General features: G+C 53.1%; 1 protein-coding gene across 3 annotated transcripts; it reads right to left on the reverse strand.

The window, feature by feature from the left end:
- Positions 1 to 440: 440 nt before the first annotated feature.
- LOC132083327 (basic proline-rich protein-like) lies at positions 441 to 12380 on the reverse strand. 3 transcript variants are annotated; one of them, XM_059487980.1, is made up of 14 exons: positions 12248 to 12380; positions 11991 to 12062; positions 9938 to 10012; positions 9111 to 9284; positions 7008 to 7166; positions 6786 to 6874; positions 6520 to 6641; positions 6286 to 6428; positions 6091 to 6201; positions 5470 to 5592; positions 4130 to 4306; positions 3878 to 4036; positions 1656 to 1763; positions 441 to 911 (listed from the first exon to the last, which is right to left on the reverse strand). In XM_059487980.1, exons 1-14 carry the CDS (start codon positions 12377 to 12379, stop codon positions 726 to 728), a joined length of 1830 nt encoding a protein of 609 aa, XP_059343963.1. In that variant the 5' UTR covers position 12380; the 3' UTR covers positions 441 to 725. The 3 variants fall into 3 exon arrangements, with proteins under 3 accessions (XP_059343963.1, XP_059343965.1, XP_059343964.1); XM_059487981.1 differs by lacking the exon at positions 441 to 911 and having other exon boundaries at positions 1666 to 1836; XM_059487982.1 differs by lacking the exons at positions 3878 to 4036; positions 4130 to 4306.
- Positions 12381 to 13888: the final 1508 nt, after the last annotated feature.

Raw genomic sequence — 13888 nt, forward strand, 5'->3', positions numbered from 1 at the left:
ATCTCCATCCCTGCTCTCCATCCCTGGTGGCACTGTGGCCTACTGCCACCACAGGGAGGGAACCAGGGGTGCAGCTCTGCTGCTGCTGGTGACAAATCTGCAATAAAATCCGGCTGAAATCTGAAAGCAGGGTCTGCCCTGTTCCTTCCCAGCCCATTGTGACACTGGCAATGTCACCAGGGCCCCACTGGCACCTCTCTCCCTTCCTGGTGGCACTGTGTCCCCATGGGGAGGGGACCAGGGCACAGCTCTGGTCTCAGGTGACAAACTCCAATAAATTCTGGCTGAAATCTGAACTCGGGCTCTGCCCTGTTCCTTCCCACCCCACCGTGACACCGGCACTGTCACCAGGGCTGGGAGGTCCCCAGGGGTGATCTGTGCCCTCTGCCACAGCCGGGGTTCACCGTGGGACCCCTCCCTTGCAGGAACACAACAAGGGCTGCAAAAAGGACACGGTTTATTTGCAGATTTAAACCCAAAAACACTCGCTGGGGTTCGGGGCCGCACTCCTGGCCATCAGGAAAGGAGGGCAGGCACTGCTGCCCTCCCTCCAGTCAAACCAGCGACGCTTTGGCTGCCCTCAGGGCTTTGGGCAGGGCCAAAACACCAAACACATCCTGCTCGCTGCCAACACCTCCCACCTCACCCTGCAGGCTCCCGAGCACCCCAGGGCGCTGTCACGGCGCTGTCACAGCCCTGTCGCAGGGCAGGAGGGGTGGCAGCCCTCAGAGGCTGCTGGAGCCCACGGAGTCGAGGCTGTCGATGAACTGCTCCAGCTGCTGCAGGTGGTGCAGGCGGCCCTGGCGCAGGTTGGCCCTGAGCGCCACCCCCAGCGCCGCCTCCATCGAGGGCTCCTCGTGCAGCAGCATCGTGGCCACCACGGCGATGCTCAGGCTGAACTGCTGGTACGACTGCAGGGCCGCGGGCTCAGCACCCCAGAACCAGCACCAAAACACCCCCTATTTTAGCCCAAACACCCACAAATACCATCCCAACCCCCGCAGGGCAGGGCACAGCATCAGCACCCCAGAACCAGCACCAAAACACCCCTATTTTAGCCCAAACACCCACAAATACCATCCAAACCCCTGCAGGGCACGGCCACGGGGTCAGCACCCCAAAAGCAGCACCAAACCACCCCTATTTTAGCCCAAACACCCACAAATATCATCCAAACCCCTGCAAACCCCTGCAGGGCAGGGCACACCATCAGCACCAGCACCCCAGAACCATCACCAAACAACCCCTGCTTTTAGCCCACAAACCCACAAATACCATCCCAACCCCTGCAGGGCACAGCCACGGGGTCAGCACCCCAAAACCAGCACCAAAACACCCCCTATTTTAGCCCAAACACCCCCAAATATCATCCAAACCCCTGCAAGCCCCCCCCAAAACGCCAAATTCACACCCTCACCCCCCGGCATGGCTCCCAAAGCTCCTCAGGTGAGATCCCCCCCATCCTGGAGCTGCTCCCAGACCCACAGGGCAGGGCCACAGGGTCAGCACCCCAAAACCAGCACCAACCCCTGCAAACCCACAGCACGCTCCCCCAAACACCAAATTCACCACCCAGCACTGTCCCCAAAGCTCCTCAGGTGACATTCCCCGTCCTGGAGCTGCCCCCAGCCCCTCAGGTGCCCCCCAGGACTCACCAGCTCGATCTTTGCCTTCCTCCTGAGCACAGCAGCGGAGCGGGAGTCGATTCCAGCTGGGAATGGCGTGGGGGGCTCTGAGCAGGGCTGCTGCTGGCCACACACAGCCTGGCACGGGGAAAAGGCCGAGGGTGAGCCCCCCTTTGTGCAGCAGGATGGAATTAGCTCAGGTTTCACCTGACTGTGGAAATCAGCAGTGGAGGGGGGGGGATCAGGCTGCCAGCAGCGCTGGAGAGCCCTGAGATCAGCAGTGATTCCAAAACCCCACGGGAAGCTCAGAGGGGAAAGGGACTGAGCCACACTGGTCAGTCACCAGCCCAGGACTGGTCACCCCATGGAAGGAGCCACTGGTTTGTTGTAGAGAGCTTTGCAGACAGCTAGCTAGCTGAGAAACGTCACATAAAGAGACAAGTGTAACAGTCACACCCCAAAACCAGCACCAAACCACCCCTGATTTTAGCCCACAAACCCCCAAACATCATCCAAACCCCTGCAAACCCCTGCAGAGCATGGCCACGGGGTCAGCACCCCAAAACCAGCAACAAACAACCCCTATTTTAACCCACAAACATCATCCAAACCCCTGCAGAGCATGGCCACGGGGTCAGCACCCCAAAACCAGCAACAAACAACCCCTATTTTAATCCACAAACATCATCCAAACCCCTGCAGAGCATGGCCACGGGGTCAGCACCCCAAAAGCAGCACCAAACAACCCCTATTTTAACCCACAGACCCACAAATATCATCCAAACCCCTGCAGAGCAGGGCCACGGGGTCAGCACCCCAAAAGCAGCACCAAACCACCCCTATTTTAACCCACAGACCCACAAATACCATCCAAACCCCTGCAAGCCCCCCAAAACACCAAATTCACACCCAGCGTTGTTCCCATCTGACTGCTGCACTAAGGGCACAATGTTTTTCGTGTTACTGGACACATTGTGCCCTTAGTGCAACAGTAAGACAGGAAAGAACATCTTTAGCAAGAACACGAAAAAAAAAATTTCAATAAAATATCCACAAAAACACAAAAGTAAGCGTGGTTACCTAATAAATAACTAGCCAATAGTGAGCTCGCCTTTACAATATGCATAAAATTCATTAACACTAATACAAAGATACATACCTACCAACAAAGTTCAAAATTTACTAATCACTCGTATTAGTACTCCCAACAGTTTGTCACTGCTCTGTCACCCCTCCCTTGGGTGCCACCCCACTCCCCCTCTTTGCCCCAGCTTCTCTCCCTCATTAGCAGTAATTAATCTGCCCTGGAGGGTTCTCCTTGGCTTCCTCAGAGCTCCATTCCAGGCCTGCTCACACTCTGCTGTCACTGGATTTGTGCTGCGGGTTTAAGGGGTTTGGATGATATTTGTGGGTTAAAAGAGGGGTGGTTTGGTGCTGCTTTTGGGGTGCTGACCCTGTGGCCCTGCCCTGTGGGTCTGGGAGCAGCTCCAGGATCGGGGGGATCTCACCTGAGGAGCTTTGGGAGCCATGCCGGGGGGTGAGGGTGTGAATTTGGCGTTTTGGGGGGGGCTTGCAGGGGTTTGGATGATATTTGTGGGCTAAAATAGGGGTCGTTTGGTGCTGGTTTTGGGGTGCTGACCCCGTGGCCGTGCTCTGCAGGGGTTTGGATGGTATTTTGATATTTGTGGGTTTGTGGGTTAAAATAGGGGTTGATTGTTGCTGGTTTTGGGGTGCTGACCCCGTGGCCATGCTCTGCAGGGGTTTGGATGATATTTTGATATTTGTGGGTTTGTGGGTTAAAATAGGGGTCGTTTGGTGCTGCTTTTGGGGTGCCGACCCCGTGGCCGTGCTCTGCAGGGGTTTGGATGATATTTGTGGGTTTGTGGGTTAAAATAGGGGTGGTTTGTTGCTGCTTTTGGGGTGCTGACCCCGTGGCCGTGCTCTGCAGGGGTTTGGATGATATTTGTGGGTTTGTGGGTTAAAACAGGGGTGGTTTGTTGCTGCTTTTGGGGTGCTGACCCCGTGGCCCTGCCCTGAGGGTCTGGCAGCAGCTCCACACGCTGTTGTGACGCTGTGTGGTCACACCCCTGAGCCTCGGCTTCCTGCCCTGGCTGCTCTCGCGGGGCCGACACGGGCTGTGCCTCCAAACAAAGGCACCCCTAAACCCCACATCCTGCAGCCACAGGGACCCCCCTGGGTTCTGGCAGCGTCCCCAAGCCCGGGGGGACACTGGGGACACCCAGAGCCCGTACCTGATTGGGGGCACCAGCCCCAGGTGGGCTCTGGGGCGCTGTGGGGGTCTCTGGTGGGGTGCAGGCGCCCGGGGCAGCTTGGCTGGGCTGGGCTTCGGGCTCTGCTGCAGGTCCCGGAGGAAGCTGAGGGTTCTCAGGAGGATGAAGGCACTGCAGAGGCTGAGGGACAGAGAGTGGCTGTGCTGGGACACGGGGACAGCGCTGTCCCCCATTGGGGTGGGGACACGGAGCTGCCCCACGCCCCAAACTCACCCCAGCCTGGGCAGCTCGTGCCTCGGTTTCCCCAGCCCCACAGGAGCGAGGGCTGAGCTCTGCCTCCCCAGAGCTGCACTCCAGGATTTCCCTCCCGGCAGGCTCTGGAGGGGCTGCTGGGCTCCGGGGAGGTGACCCGTGACCGCCGCCAGCCTTGGGGACACCGCACGGCTCCGCCTGCGCGGCACAGACAGCCAAAGTTGGGAAATTGTTGTTGTTACAAACGGGAATTGCCGGCGAATTGCAACAGCTTTCAGACAGAAGGCGAATTTGTAACGGCTTCTGCGGGCTGAGGAACTGAAAATGCGCACAAAGCAAGGCTGGCGCAGGAGATAACAAAACGCAGAACCAAGATAGCACAGGCAGAGAACAAAACAGCACAAAGAGAGAATGCCAGGGGTCAAGTGGCATCAGGAGAAAACCAGGGGAGGGCCCTGGATGGACCCCCAGACCCTGCAGCAACCCAGGGTGGAGCTGTGGCAAACTTGGCCCTGAGAATGTGCCAAGAAATTTGGGGAAGTTGTGCAATTGCAGCAGCACAAAGGACTGAAAATTGTATGTGTGTGTGTGTGTGCCTCTGGCTGCAGCCAGGCACCCAGCACGGCCACTTCTGTTTTACTTAACTAATAAATAAATACTTATTTATTTATTTATTTATATAAATAAATAAATATATAAAAAGAATATTAAATACTTATTTAATAAGCAAATAAATAATAATAAATACTTCAAGAATAAATATTTATTAATAAATACATAAATAAATAATATCAATAATAAATAAATACTTATTTCCTATCGCTAATTAAACTCTTAAATTTCAGAGTGGGATTAGTCCCTCCCCACACTGTGCAGGGGCACTGTGGAGTCCACAGTGAGGGGATTAGAGGGTTTGGGAAAGGGGGCTGTGCCTCCCTGCAGGCTCTGCTTTAGGGTGGGAATAGAAAATAGGAAAAATAGAAAAATAATAGAAAAATAATAGAAAAAATATAGAAAAAAATATAGAAAAAATATAGAAAAAATATAGAAAAAAATACAGAAAAAATACAGAAAAAGGATAGAAAAAAAGATAGAAAAAAGATAGAAAAAAGATAGAAAAAAAGATAGAAAAAAAGAGAAAAATAATAATAGAAAAAATAATAGAAAAATAATAGAAAAAATAATAGTGAAAACCAGGAAAATAATACAAAATATAGAAAAAAACAGAAAAAATAGAAAAAATAAAGAGAAAAAGTAATAGAAAAAAATAGAAACCATCCCCAGGGGAAGCTGTGTGCGCTGGTGGGGAGGGTTTGGGGAGCCTGGAGCTGGTCCTGTGTCCCTCCCCAGCAGCCCCATACCTCAAGGTGCTCCTGGATCTCAGGATTCCTGGAGGTCTCCTCAGGAGGGGCTGGATCTGCTCCTGGAGCACAGGGAGCCTGATCCTGGCTGCCCACGGGGCTCTGCCCAGCTCCCAGCTCCACCTGGGGACGGGAAATGGGCTGGGATGGGGTGGGATGGGATCCATGGGATGGGACGGGATGGGATCCATGGGATGGGATGGGATGGGATGGGATCCATGGGATGGGATGGGATGGGATGGGATGGGATCCATGGGATGGGATCCATGGGATGGGATGGGATCCATGGGGTGGGATGTGATGAGATGAGATGGGATGGGATCAATGGGATGGGATGGGATGGGATCCATGGGATGGGATGGGATGGGATCCATGGGATGGGATCCATGGGATGAAATGGGATGAGATGGGATGAGATGGGATGAGATGGATGGGACACTTAAAATGGGACACAGGAAACACTGAGAAAAGCCTGGAAAAACTCCACACCTGGCAAAAACAGCAAGGTGGAGAGGGGAAGGGCTGGAGCAGAGAGGAGGGAGATGCCCCAGCAGCCACGGACGCCCCTGAGCCAGGCAGCTCCAGGGCTGGGAGCACCCCTGGGATGGGGGAATGTCCTACCTGCAGCTCTGCAGCACCAGGATCAGCACCACCATCAGCAGCTGGGCTCTCCAGAGGGCTCCTGGCCGGGCCGGGGGGCTCCAGAACACCCCCAGTCCCCGCTGGCACATCCTGCAGGGAACCAGCACAGCGTGTGGGGCTCGGGGTGAGCACAGCCCTGCTGCGGGACGGGGTGGGACGGGTAAAACCCCTCACCTGCGGCTGCTCCTGCCTCTCTGCAGCCCCTGGGGGTGGCTCCGGGCGCTGGGGAGGCTCCGGGGGCTGCGGCTCCTTCCTGGCCCCGGGCTGGCTCCTCCTGGACGGGGCGGGACAGGAGGGCTTGGAGCGCGGCTTGTGCCCTGCAGGGTGGGAAACAGCGGCAGAAGCTCCTCGGGCTGGCCCGGGAGAGGACGGAGAGCAGCGAGGAGCCGGCCTGGGGGCAGCACAGACCTCGGGAGGGTCGGGGACACCACGCCCGGGGCACCAGGAGCAGCTGCCGGGGGCGGCTCCGTCGTGTCCCAGCCGGGTGGTGGCTCCAGGGCGGGCGGTGCTGGTGGAAATTCCCTGGATTCCTGCAGGAATTTCGGGAATTTCCTTGGATTTCTTCAGGAATGCCTCCAGCCAGCCCCAGCATGGGGGGGGTTGGCTTGGGAGGGGTCTCTGTGCGATGCCAACAGGCGGGGACAGCCGTGCTGGTGTCACTCGTTGTCACCCACCCTGCAGGGCCGGACGGGGGCCAGGGCTGGGGCTGGGGCTGGGGCTGCTCCTCCTCGGGGTACTCAGGCCAGGGGTCAGGCGGTGCATCCTGCAGGGAAAAACTGGATTTAGGGAACGGGGCAGGGTGCCCACACACTGTCCTTGTCACCAGGGCAGTGACTGTCCCCTGCCCCATGTCACCACTTGTGGTGCCACCACGGCCAGGTGCCACCAGCCCTCACCTGGTACCAGCACTCTCCAAAGTCACCCTCAGCTCCTGGCACGGCTGCTCTGTCAGGCCAGGGCGGTGGCAGGGGACACTCGGGGGGTGCCCACCTCCTGTCCTGCTCCTCCTCGTTCCAGGGCACGTCCCCAGGGCCAGGGAAGGCTCTGGGGCTGGGCTGCAAAGGGAACGGCCGTGGTGAGGACACTCAGCATGGGAATTTGGGGAGTTTTTTTTCCCCACGGGCCCACTGGGATTTTTGGGATTTTTTTTTTTTTTTCCCACAAACCCACTGGGATTTTTGGGATTTCTTGCTGCTCCCCCCTCCCCGTTGTGCCTCTCCTGCTCGCTGCTTTGGGGGCTGTGGGTAAATCCCTCCCTGCAGCAGCAGCAGGACGCATTTAGGGTGAACCAGCTCAGATTTCACCTGGCTGTGGAAATCAGCAGCAGCGGAGGGGGAGGATCAGGCTGCCAGCAGTGCTGGAGAGCCCTGAGAGCAGCAGTGACCCCAAAATCCCAAAATGAAACCCCGAGGGGATGCACAACCCCACGAGGATGTGAAACCCCACGAGGATGTGAAACCCCGAGAGCAAACGGCGCTGGCAGGGAACAGGGGCAGATGTTTCTTGGGAGGAACCAGAGGGCAAAAATTTGATTTTTTTTTAAGGAAAAATGCTCCCCAAACCCCCCGACATCTGTCATTTCATGCTGTAAAAGCTGAACCCCACTTTTGAACAGGGGAATTTCCCTGGAGTGAGTGTGGGCTCATTTCTGGAGCCCTTCAAGGTCACTCCTGGAGTGAGCCAAAGAGATTTGTGTGGGTCTGGGTGAGCAACACAATCTAAACTGCAATTGCTAATTAATTTTGAAGCTATTGATTTAATTAGCAGTGCCCTGGTGTAACCATTGTGATAAATGAATGTGATTTGGGCTAACAATTGTAAATATATTGTATTTGTAAATATATATATAATATAGTATATATTATATACTATATACTATAGTACGGTAATGTATAATATATAATATATAATATATAATATATAATATATAATATATAATATATAATATATAATATACACTATATAATATATAATATAATGTATTGTATTATATGATATGATATAATATATATTATATATTATATATAATATAACATATATAGTATAACACTATATATGACATAATAAGTAATATAAATATATTGCAATTGTAAATATCTTGATATTTTAGAAAATATTTGTTAAAAAGTAACAGAGGAAAAAGACATGTAATTAGTGCCACAAAACAGATGTTTTCAGATGTTGATGAGAAAATAGGATACAGGATGTAGTTTGAGATAAGTAACATCCCAAAATAGAATAGACCTTGAGATAATTAAGGAATCAGCCTTGAAATCACTGCCAAATTTGCTCTGTACATGCTTACTTGGTTGTATTAATTTTATATAAAATTGCTGCTCAATTTTATATAAAATTGCTGCTCAATTAAAACTGCTGCTAAGTTCTGATTTTGTGGTTTAATAAATTAAGACATACAGGACCTCATTCATAACACCATCCCCACTGCACTGCAGATTAGTGATAATAAATAAAAAATATATAAATAAAAAATAAAATTTTTATAATAAAATATTATAGAATATTTTTACAATAAAATATATATTTTATAATAAAATTAAATTTTTATAAATAAATAATAAATAAATTATTTATTTTTATATATAAGTATATATATATATATATATATATATATATATATATATATGTACCTTTTTATATATATACCTCTATATAAATGCATTTTTATATTTAGGCATATATATATAAATTCATATATATATAAATACATTTACATAGGTATATTACGTATTTATTTTGCCATTCTTAATCCTGGGGTTGGGGGTGAACCTGTGAAATCCTTTAGATTTCTGCTGGATCCCGACATTTCCAGACTCCTTTCGGGAATTTAGAAATCCACCAACTCCTGTCTGTGCCTGGGGGACCACGAGTGGATCCAGACGTGTCCAGAATGGTTTTGGGACGGGGTTTGGTGACTTGGGAGGGTCTGCCTGACAAAGTGTGACCATCCTTGGGACACGTCCCCCAGCCCTGTCCCTTACCGGGCCCCTCCTGCGCTGGCGTCTCCTGGGCTGCTGCTCCCATGGTGGCACATCCCATGGTGGCACATCCCATGGTGGCACATCCCAAGGTGCCCCATCCCAAGGTGGCTCGTCCCAGGTGTCCTCAGGGCCATCAGGGGGACACGGCCACGGCCCATCCCACCACGGAGCAGGCTGTGGAGAGACCAGAGCCGTGAGAGCCCCAGGAGCAGGCAGGGATGGGGAGCCCCAGGAGCCCACCCGGCTGCCCTGGGAGAGCCCGCATCATCCAGGGTTCCTCCCCACCCTGGTGTCCTCCTGGCTCCTCAGCATCCCCAGGGGTGGAGATGGGGCAGGGGGAACCCAGGGTGGCCCCGGGGCGATGCTGGGCTCCCATCCCAACCCAGGGGAGCCCCAGGAGAGCTCCAGGAGAGCCCAAAGAGATCCCCAAGAGAGCTTTCCCAGGAGGGCTCCAGGAGAACTCCAGGAAAAGCTCCAGGAGAGCCCCAGCCCAGGAGAACTCCAGGAAAGCTTCAGGAGAGCTCCAACCCAGGGGAGCCCAAACCCAGGAGAGCTCCAGGAAAGCTCCAGGAGAGCCCAAACCCAGGAGAGCTTCAGGAGAGCTCCAGGAGAGCTCCAGGAAAGCCCAAACCCAGGAGAGCTTCAGGAGAGCTCCAGGAGAGCTCCAGGAAAGCCCAAACCCAGGAGAGCTCCAGGAAAGCTCCAGGAGAGCCCAAACCCAGGAGAGCTTCAGGAGAGCTCCAGGAGAACCCCAGCCCAGGAGAGCCTCAACCCAGGAGAGCCCCAGCCCAGGAGATCCCCAGGAGATCCCCGGCAGCCGCACGTACCTCCCCGGGGAAGCTCCTCCTGCAGCCCGGCGGGTGGAACATCCTGGCCGAGGGCGCCGGGAGCTGCGGGATCCGCTGCAAGGCAGGGAGAGGCCGGCTCAGCACGGCCCCCGGGGACGTCACTGCCGCCTTGGGGACACTGCCAGCCAGCCAGGTGCCACCCGTGCTGCTGCTGCTGCTGCCAGCCCCGCGACACCTCCGGGGACACCGCTATGGACGCCGAGACCCTGGGGGTGACACGGGGCTGGCAGTGCCCTGGCACCCCCTCTGCCCGCCCCAGGCTCTGTTTGTCCCTGCCCACGTGTCCCTGCCAACCCCACGCGTCACCCCGTGATGTCCCCAAGGGATCCGGGTATCGGGACGCGGGGGCTTGGGTGAGCCCCCCGCCAGCATGAAACCCCATTTTTGTCCTTAAATTGAGGGGTGGCAGCACTGGAGCATGGAGGGGTTGGAGAGCCCTGCACCCCAATCCTGAATCCAAATCCTTCCCTGCATCCCAATCCTTCCCTGCGCCCTAATCCTGAATCCCAATCCTTTATCTCTGCACCCCAATCCTGAATCCAAATCCTTCCCTGCATCCCAATCCTTCCCTGCACCCTAATCCTGAATCCCAATCCTTTATCTCTGCACCCCAATCCTGACTCCCAATCCTGCACCCCACTCCTGAATCCCAAACCTGCACCTCTGCACCCCAATCCTGAACCCCGATCCTGCACCTCTGCACCCCAATCCTGTGTCCCTGAATCCCAATCCTTCCCTGCACCCCAATCCTGTGTGCCTGAATCCCAATCCTTCACCTCTACACCTCAATCCTGAATCCTAATCCTTCCCTGCACCCTAATCTTGCACCCCTGAATCTCAATCCTTCCCTACACCCCAATCCTCCCGGCCCGCACCCCGGTCTCGTTCCACACCAATATCCAGCGGGTCCCTCCTGAGGAGCCCTCCCCGAGCTCTCGGTGCCTCCCCCAGGAGTTTCCCTTCCTCTTCCCGCCCCGCTCCCGGCGCTGATTCCGCCCCCGAGCACGGCCCGGGCAGCGCCGCTTCCCTGATCCCGCCCCGAGGATCTGAATTCCCCCGGGAATCTCGGGGTGGGAGCAAAGAGCCGCAAACTGCACCCCCAGGGTGTGGAATATCCATGGAAGAGGGGTCCTGCACCCCCAGGGCATGGAATATCCATGGAAGAGGGGTCCTGCACCCCCAGGGTGTGGAATATCCATGGACAAGGGGATCCTGGGGTGTGGAATATCCATGGAAGAGGGGTCCTGCACCCCCAGGGCATGGAATATCCATGGAAGAGGGGATCCTGCACCCCCAGGGTGTGGAATATCCATGGACAAGGGGATCCTGCACCCCCAGGGTGTGGAATATCCATGGAAGAGGGGTCCCTGCACCCCAAGAGTGTGGAATATCCATGGACAAGGGGATCCTTGCACCCCAAGAGTGTGGAATATCCATGGAGTGGGGATCCTGCACCCCCAGGGTGTGGAATATCCATGGAAGAGGGGTCTTGCACCCCCAGGGTGTGGAATATCCATGGAAGAGGGGTCCCTGCACCCCAAGAGTGTGGAATATCCATGGACAAGGGGATCCTTGCACCCCCAGGGCATGGAATATCCATGGAGTGGGGATCCTGCACCCCCAGGGTGTGGAATATCCATGGAAGAGGGGTCCTGCACCCCCAGGGTGTGGAATATCCATGGACAAGGGGATCCTGGGGTGTGGAATATCCATGGAAGAGGGGTCCTTGCGCCCCCAGGGTGTGGAATATCCATGGACAAGAGGATCCTGGGGTATGGAATATCCACGGAAAAGGAGATTCTGGGTTATGGAATATCCATGGAAAAGGGGATCCCGGGGTCCCTCGGGGCACGAACCCCCCAGCTCCAGCACCAACCGCTCGGTGCCCGCGCTGCTCCCAGGCTTGTCCCGGGACACTTCGGGGAGCGGGACCCCCCCCATTGCCGGGGAGCTGGAGCAGAACCGAGGAGGGAACAAAGCAGGCTTGGGGAGTTCGGAGAGCCCTGGCAGGACGGGGCTCCACGGCACCCACCTTTGCTGCCATGCCGGCGCCGCTGCTGTCCCCTCCCGGCGGGTCCGTCTGTCCGTCCGTCACCTCGTGGCCCTGCAGGAGGGTCTCCCAAAGTCGCTGCCCACCCAGATCATCCCCTCCCGAGCCAGCCCGGCGCCTCCCGGCTCTCCTCCCCCCTATCCCCCGGCATTCCCGCCGGGAAAGGCGCTCCGGGGGCTGCGGGGCTGGTTCCAGGCGCGACCACCCCGCCCTGCCCCGGGGATTTCTGCCTTTATCACCTTGACCCGGCCCGGAACGGCCCCGGCAGCCGCGGGGGCTTGGGCTGGGACGCGCTGATAAGGAACTGGTCGGAACTGGTCGGAACTGGTCTGAACTGGTCGGGCCGGCCATGCGGATTGCTGCATGCACATGGCCTGACCTTCCAGGAACGTGGGACGTGTTATAAACTAGAAGGTTGGCTAGGCAAATATTCAAGCAGGAATCAATTTATTCATTAATAAATCAGCAATTTATTAATGAATAACCCAGCAATACAGCGCTGGGTACAGTGGGGGAAGTTTTCCCTCCTCACTGATAGTTGAGGCTCACAGGTATTTATAGGGGTACTCATCAGCTTTCTCAGCAGTTTTTATATAATATATGTATTATACAGAATATATATATATTCTATATATTCTATATATTCTATATACGATACATTATATATAGAATATATATTCTATATTCTATATAATATATATAGAATATATATATTCTAGAATATGTAATATATACTCTATAGTATACATAATATATTGAATACATATAATATATTCTATATAATATATATAGAATATATATATTCTAGAATATATAATATATGCTCTATATTATATATATTAGAAATATAGAATATATATTATATAGAATATACTACATAGAATATATTCTATATATATATTCTATATATATTATATAGAATATATAATATAATATATATATTCTAAAGCTATCGTTTCAAAGTTTCTATTCCTATTCTTTACTCATCAGCAGTTTCCATTCTCAATTTTTACTCATCAGCAGTTTCTATTCCAAATTTCTACGTCACAATTCTATACACGATTGTGATTTAGTTTTTTTCAGGATGTATCCCAGAAAAGGAGCATCCCCAGGTGGTGGGGGTCTGCTTTCCGAAAGAAGGATGAAGAATCCCATCTGGTGAGGTCCAGATTCCAGATGTGGGTCCACCTTTTGATTGCAAGGACTATAAATCTCATAGCAGTGATGTCCAGCTTCCCGTGGTCAAAACTACAAATCCTTGAGGTGATGTTCATCTTCCTTTCTCAAGCTGCTTATCACTGCTTTATTAAGGTGTGAGATAAGCACGTTTCCTTTTTATATATTCTAAAGCTGTAGTTTCAAGGATACAAGCAATATTCTAAAATTATGCTTCAAAAAGTTATTATTGCAGAACTCAGCCACAAGCAGAAAGTTCCTGTCAAAAAGCAACATCTTTAAAGCTTTAATTCAAATGCTCCTAAATCAACTTAAGACTTAAAAAGGTTAATTGTGAACAAAGGATAGGTTCAAAGGCCTTCATCCATGCTCATTAGAATTGGGCTAAACCCTTCCAAAACCCCAAACAGGGTGTGGGGCTGGGGCAGCCCAGGGGATCTGGCTGCTCCTGCCAGGGGGATAACGCCTGGATCTCCAGCTGGCCCCTTAATGAGGGTCACTAATTGCCATAAATCAATTTGGGTGGATCAGTTTGTGGGATCTGGGGGGAGGATCCAGCAGCAGGGACAGACGAGGCTGCAGGATTGGATGGATGGATGGATGGATGGATGGATGGATGGATGGATGGATGGATGGATGGATGGATGGATGGACAGTGTGGCAGGATGTCCCCACGGATCCAGGCCTGGCTTGGTCACCTGGGT

Source organism: Ammospiza nelsoni, chromosome 23 (assembly GCF_027579445.1).
Source record: "Ammospiza nelsoni isolate bAmmNel1 chromosome 23, bAmmNel1.pri, whole genome shotgun sequence".
Classification (NCBI taxonomy): domain Eukaryota; kingdom Metazoa; phylum Chordata; class Aves; order Passeriformes; family Passerellidae; genus Ammospiza; species Ammospiza nelsoni.

What these genes read in the sequence shown, in the direction of transcription:
- LOC132083327 (XM_059487980.1), bottom strand. Translation starts at nt 12,379, where the DNA reads ATGTGCATGCAGCAATCCGCATGGCCGGCCCGACCAGTTCAGACCAGT. An exon ending in CCGTTCCGGGCCGGGTCAAG is followed by an intron (nt 12,063 to 12,247) that starts GTGATAAAGGCA and finishes ACCCTCCTGCAG; the next exon opens with GGCCACGAGGTGACGGACGG. An exon ending in GGGCTGGTGCCCCCAATCAG is followed by an intron (nt 1,764 to 3,877) that starts GTACGGGCTCTG and finishes TCCCCGTGCCAG; the next exon opens with GCTGTGTGTGGCCAGCAGCA.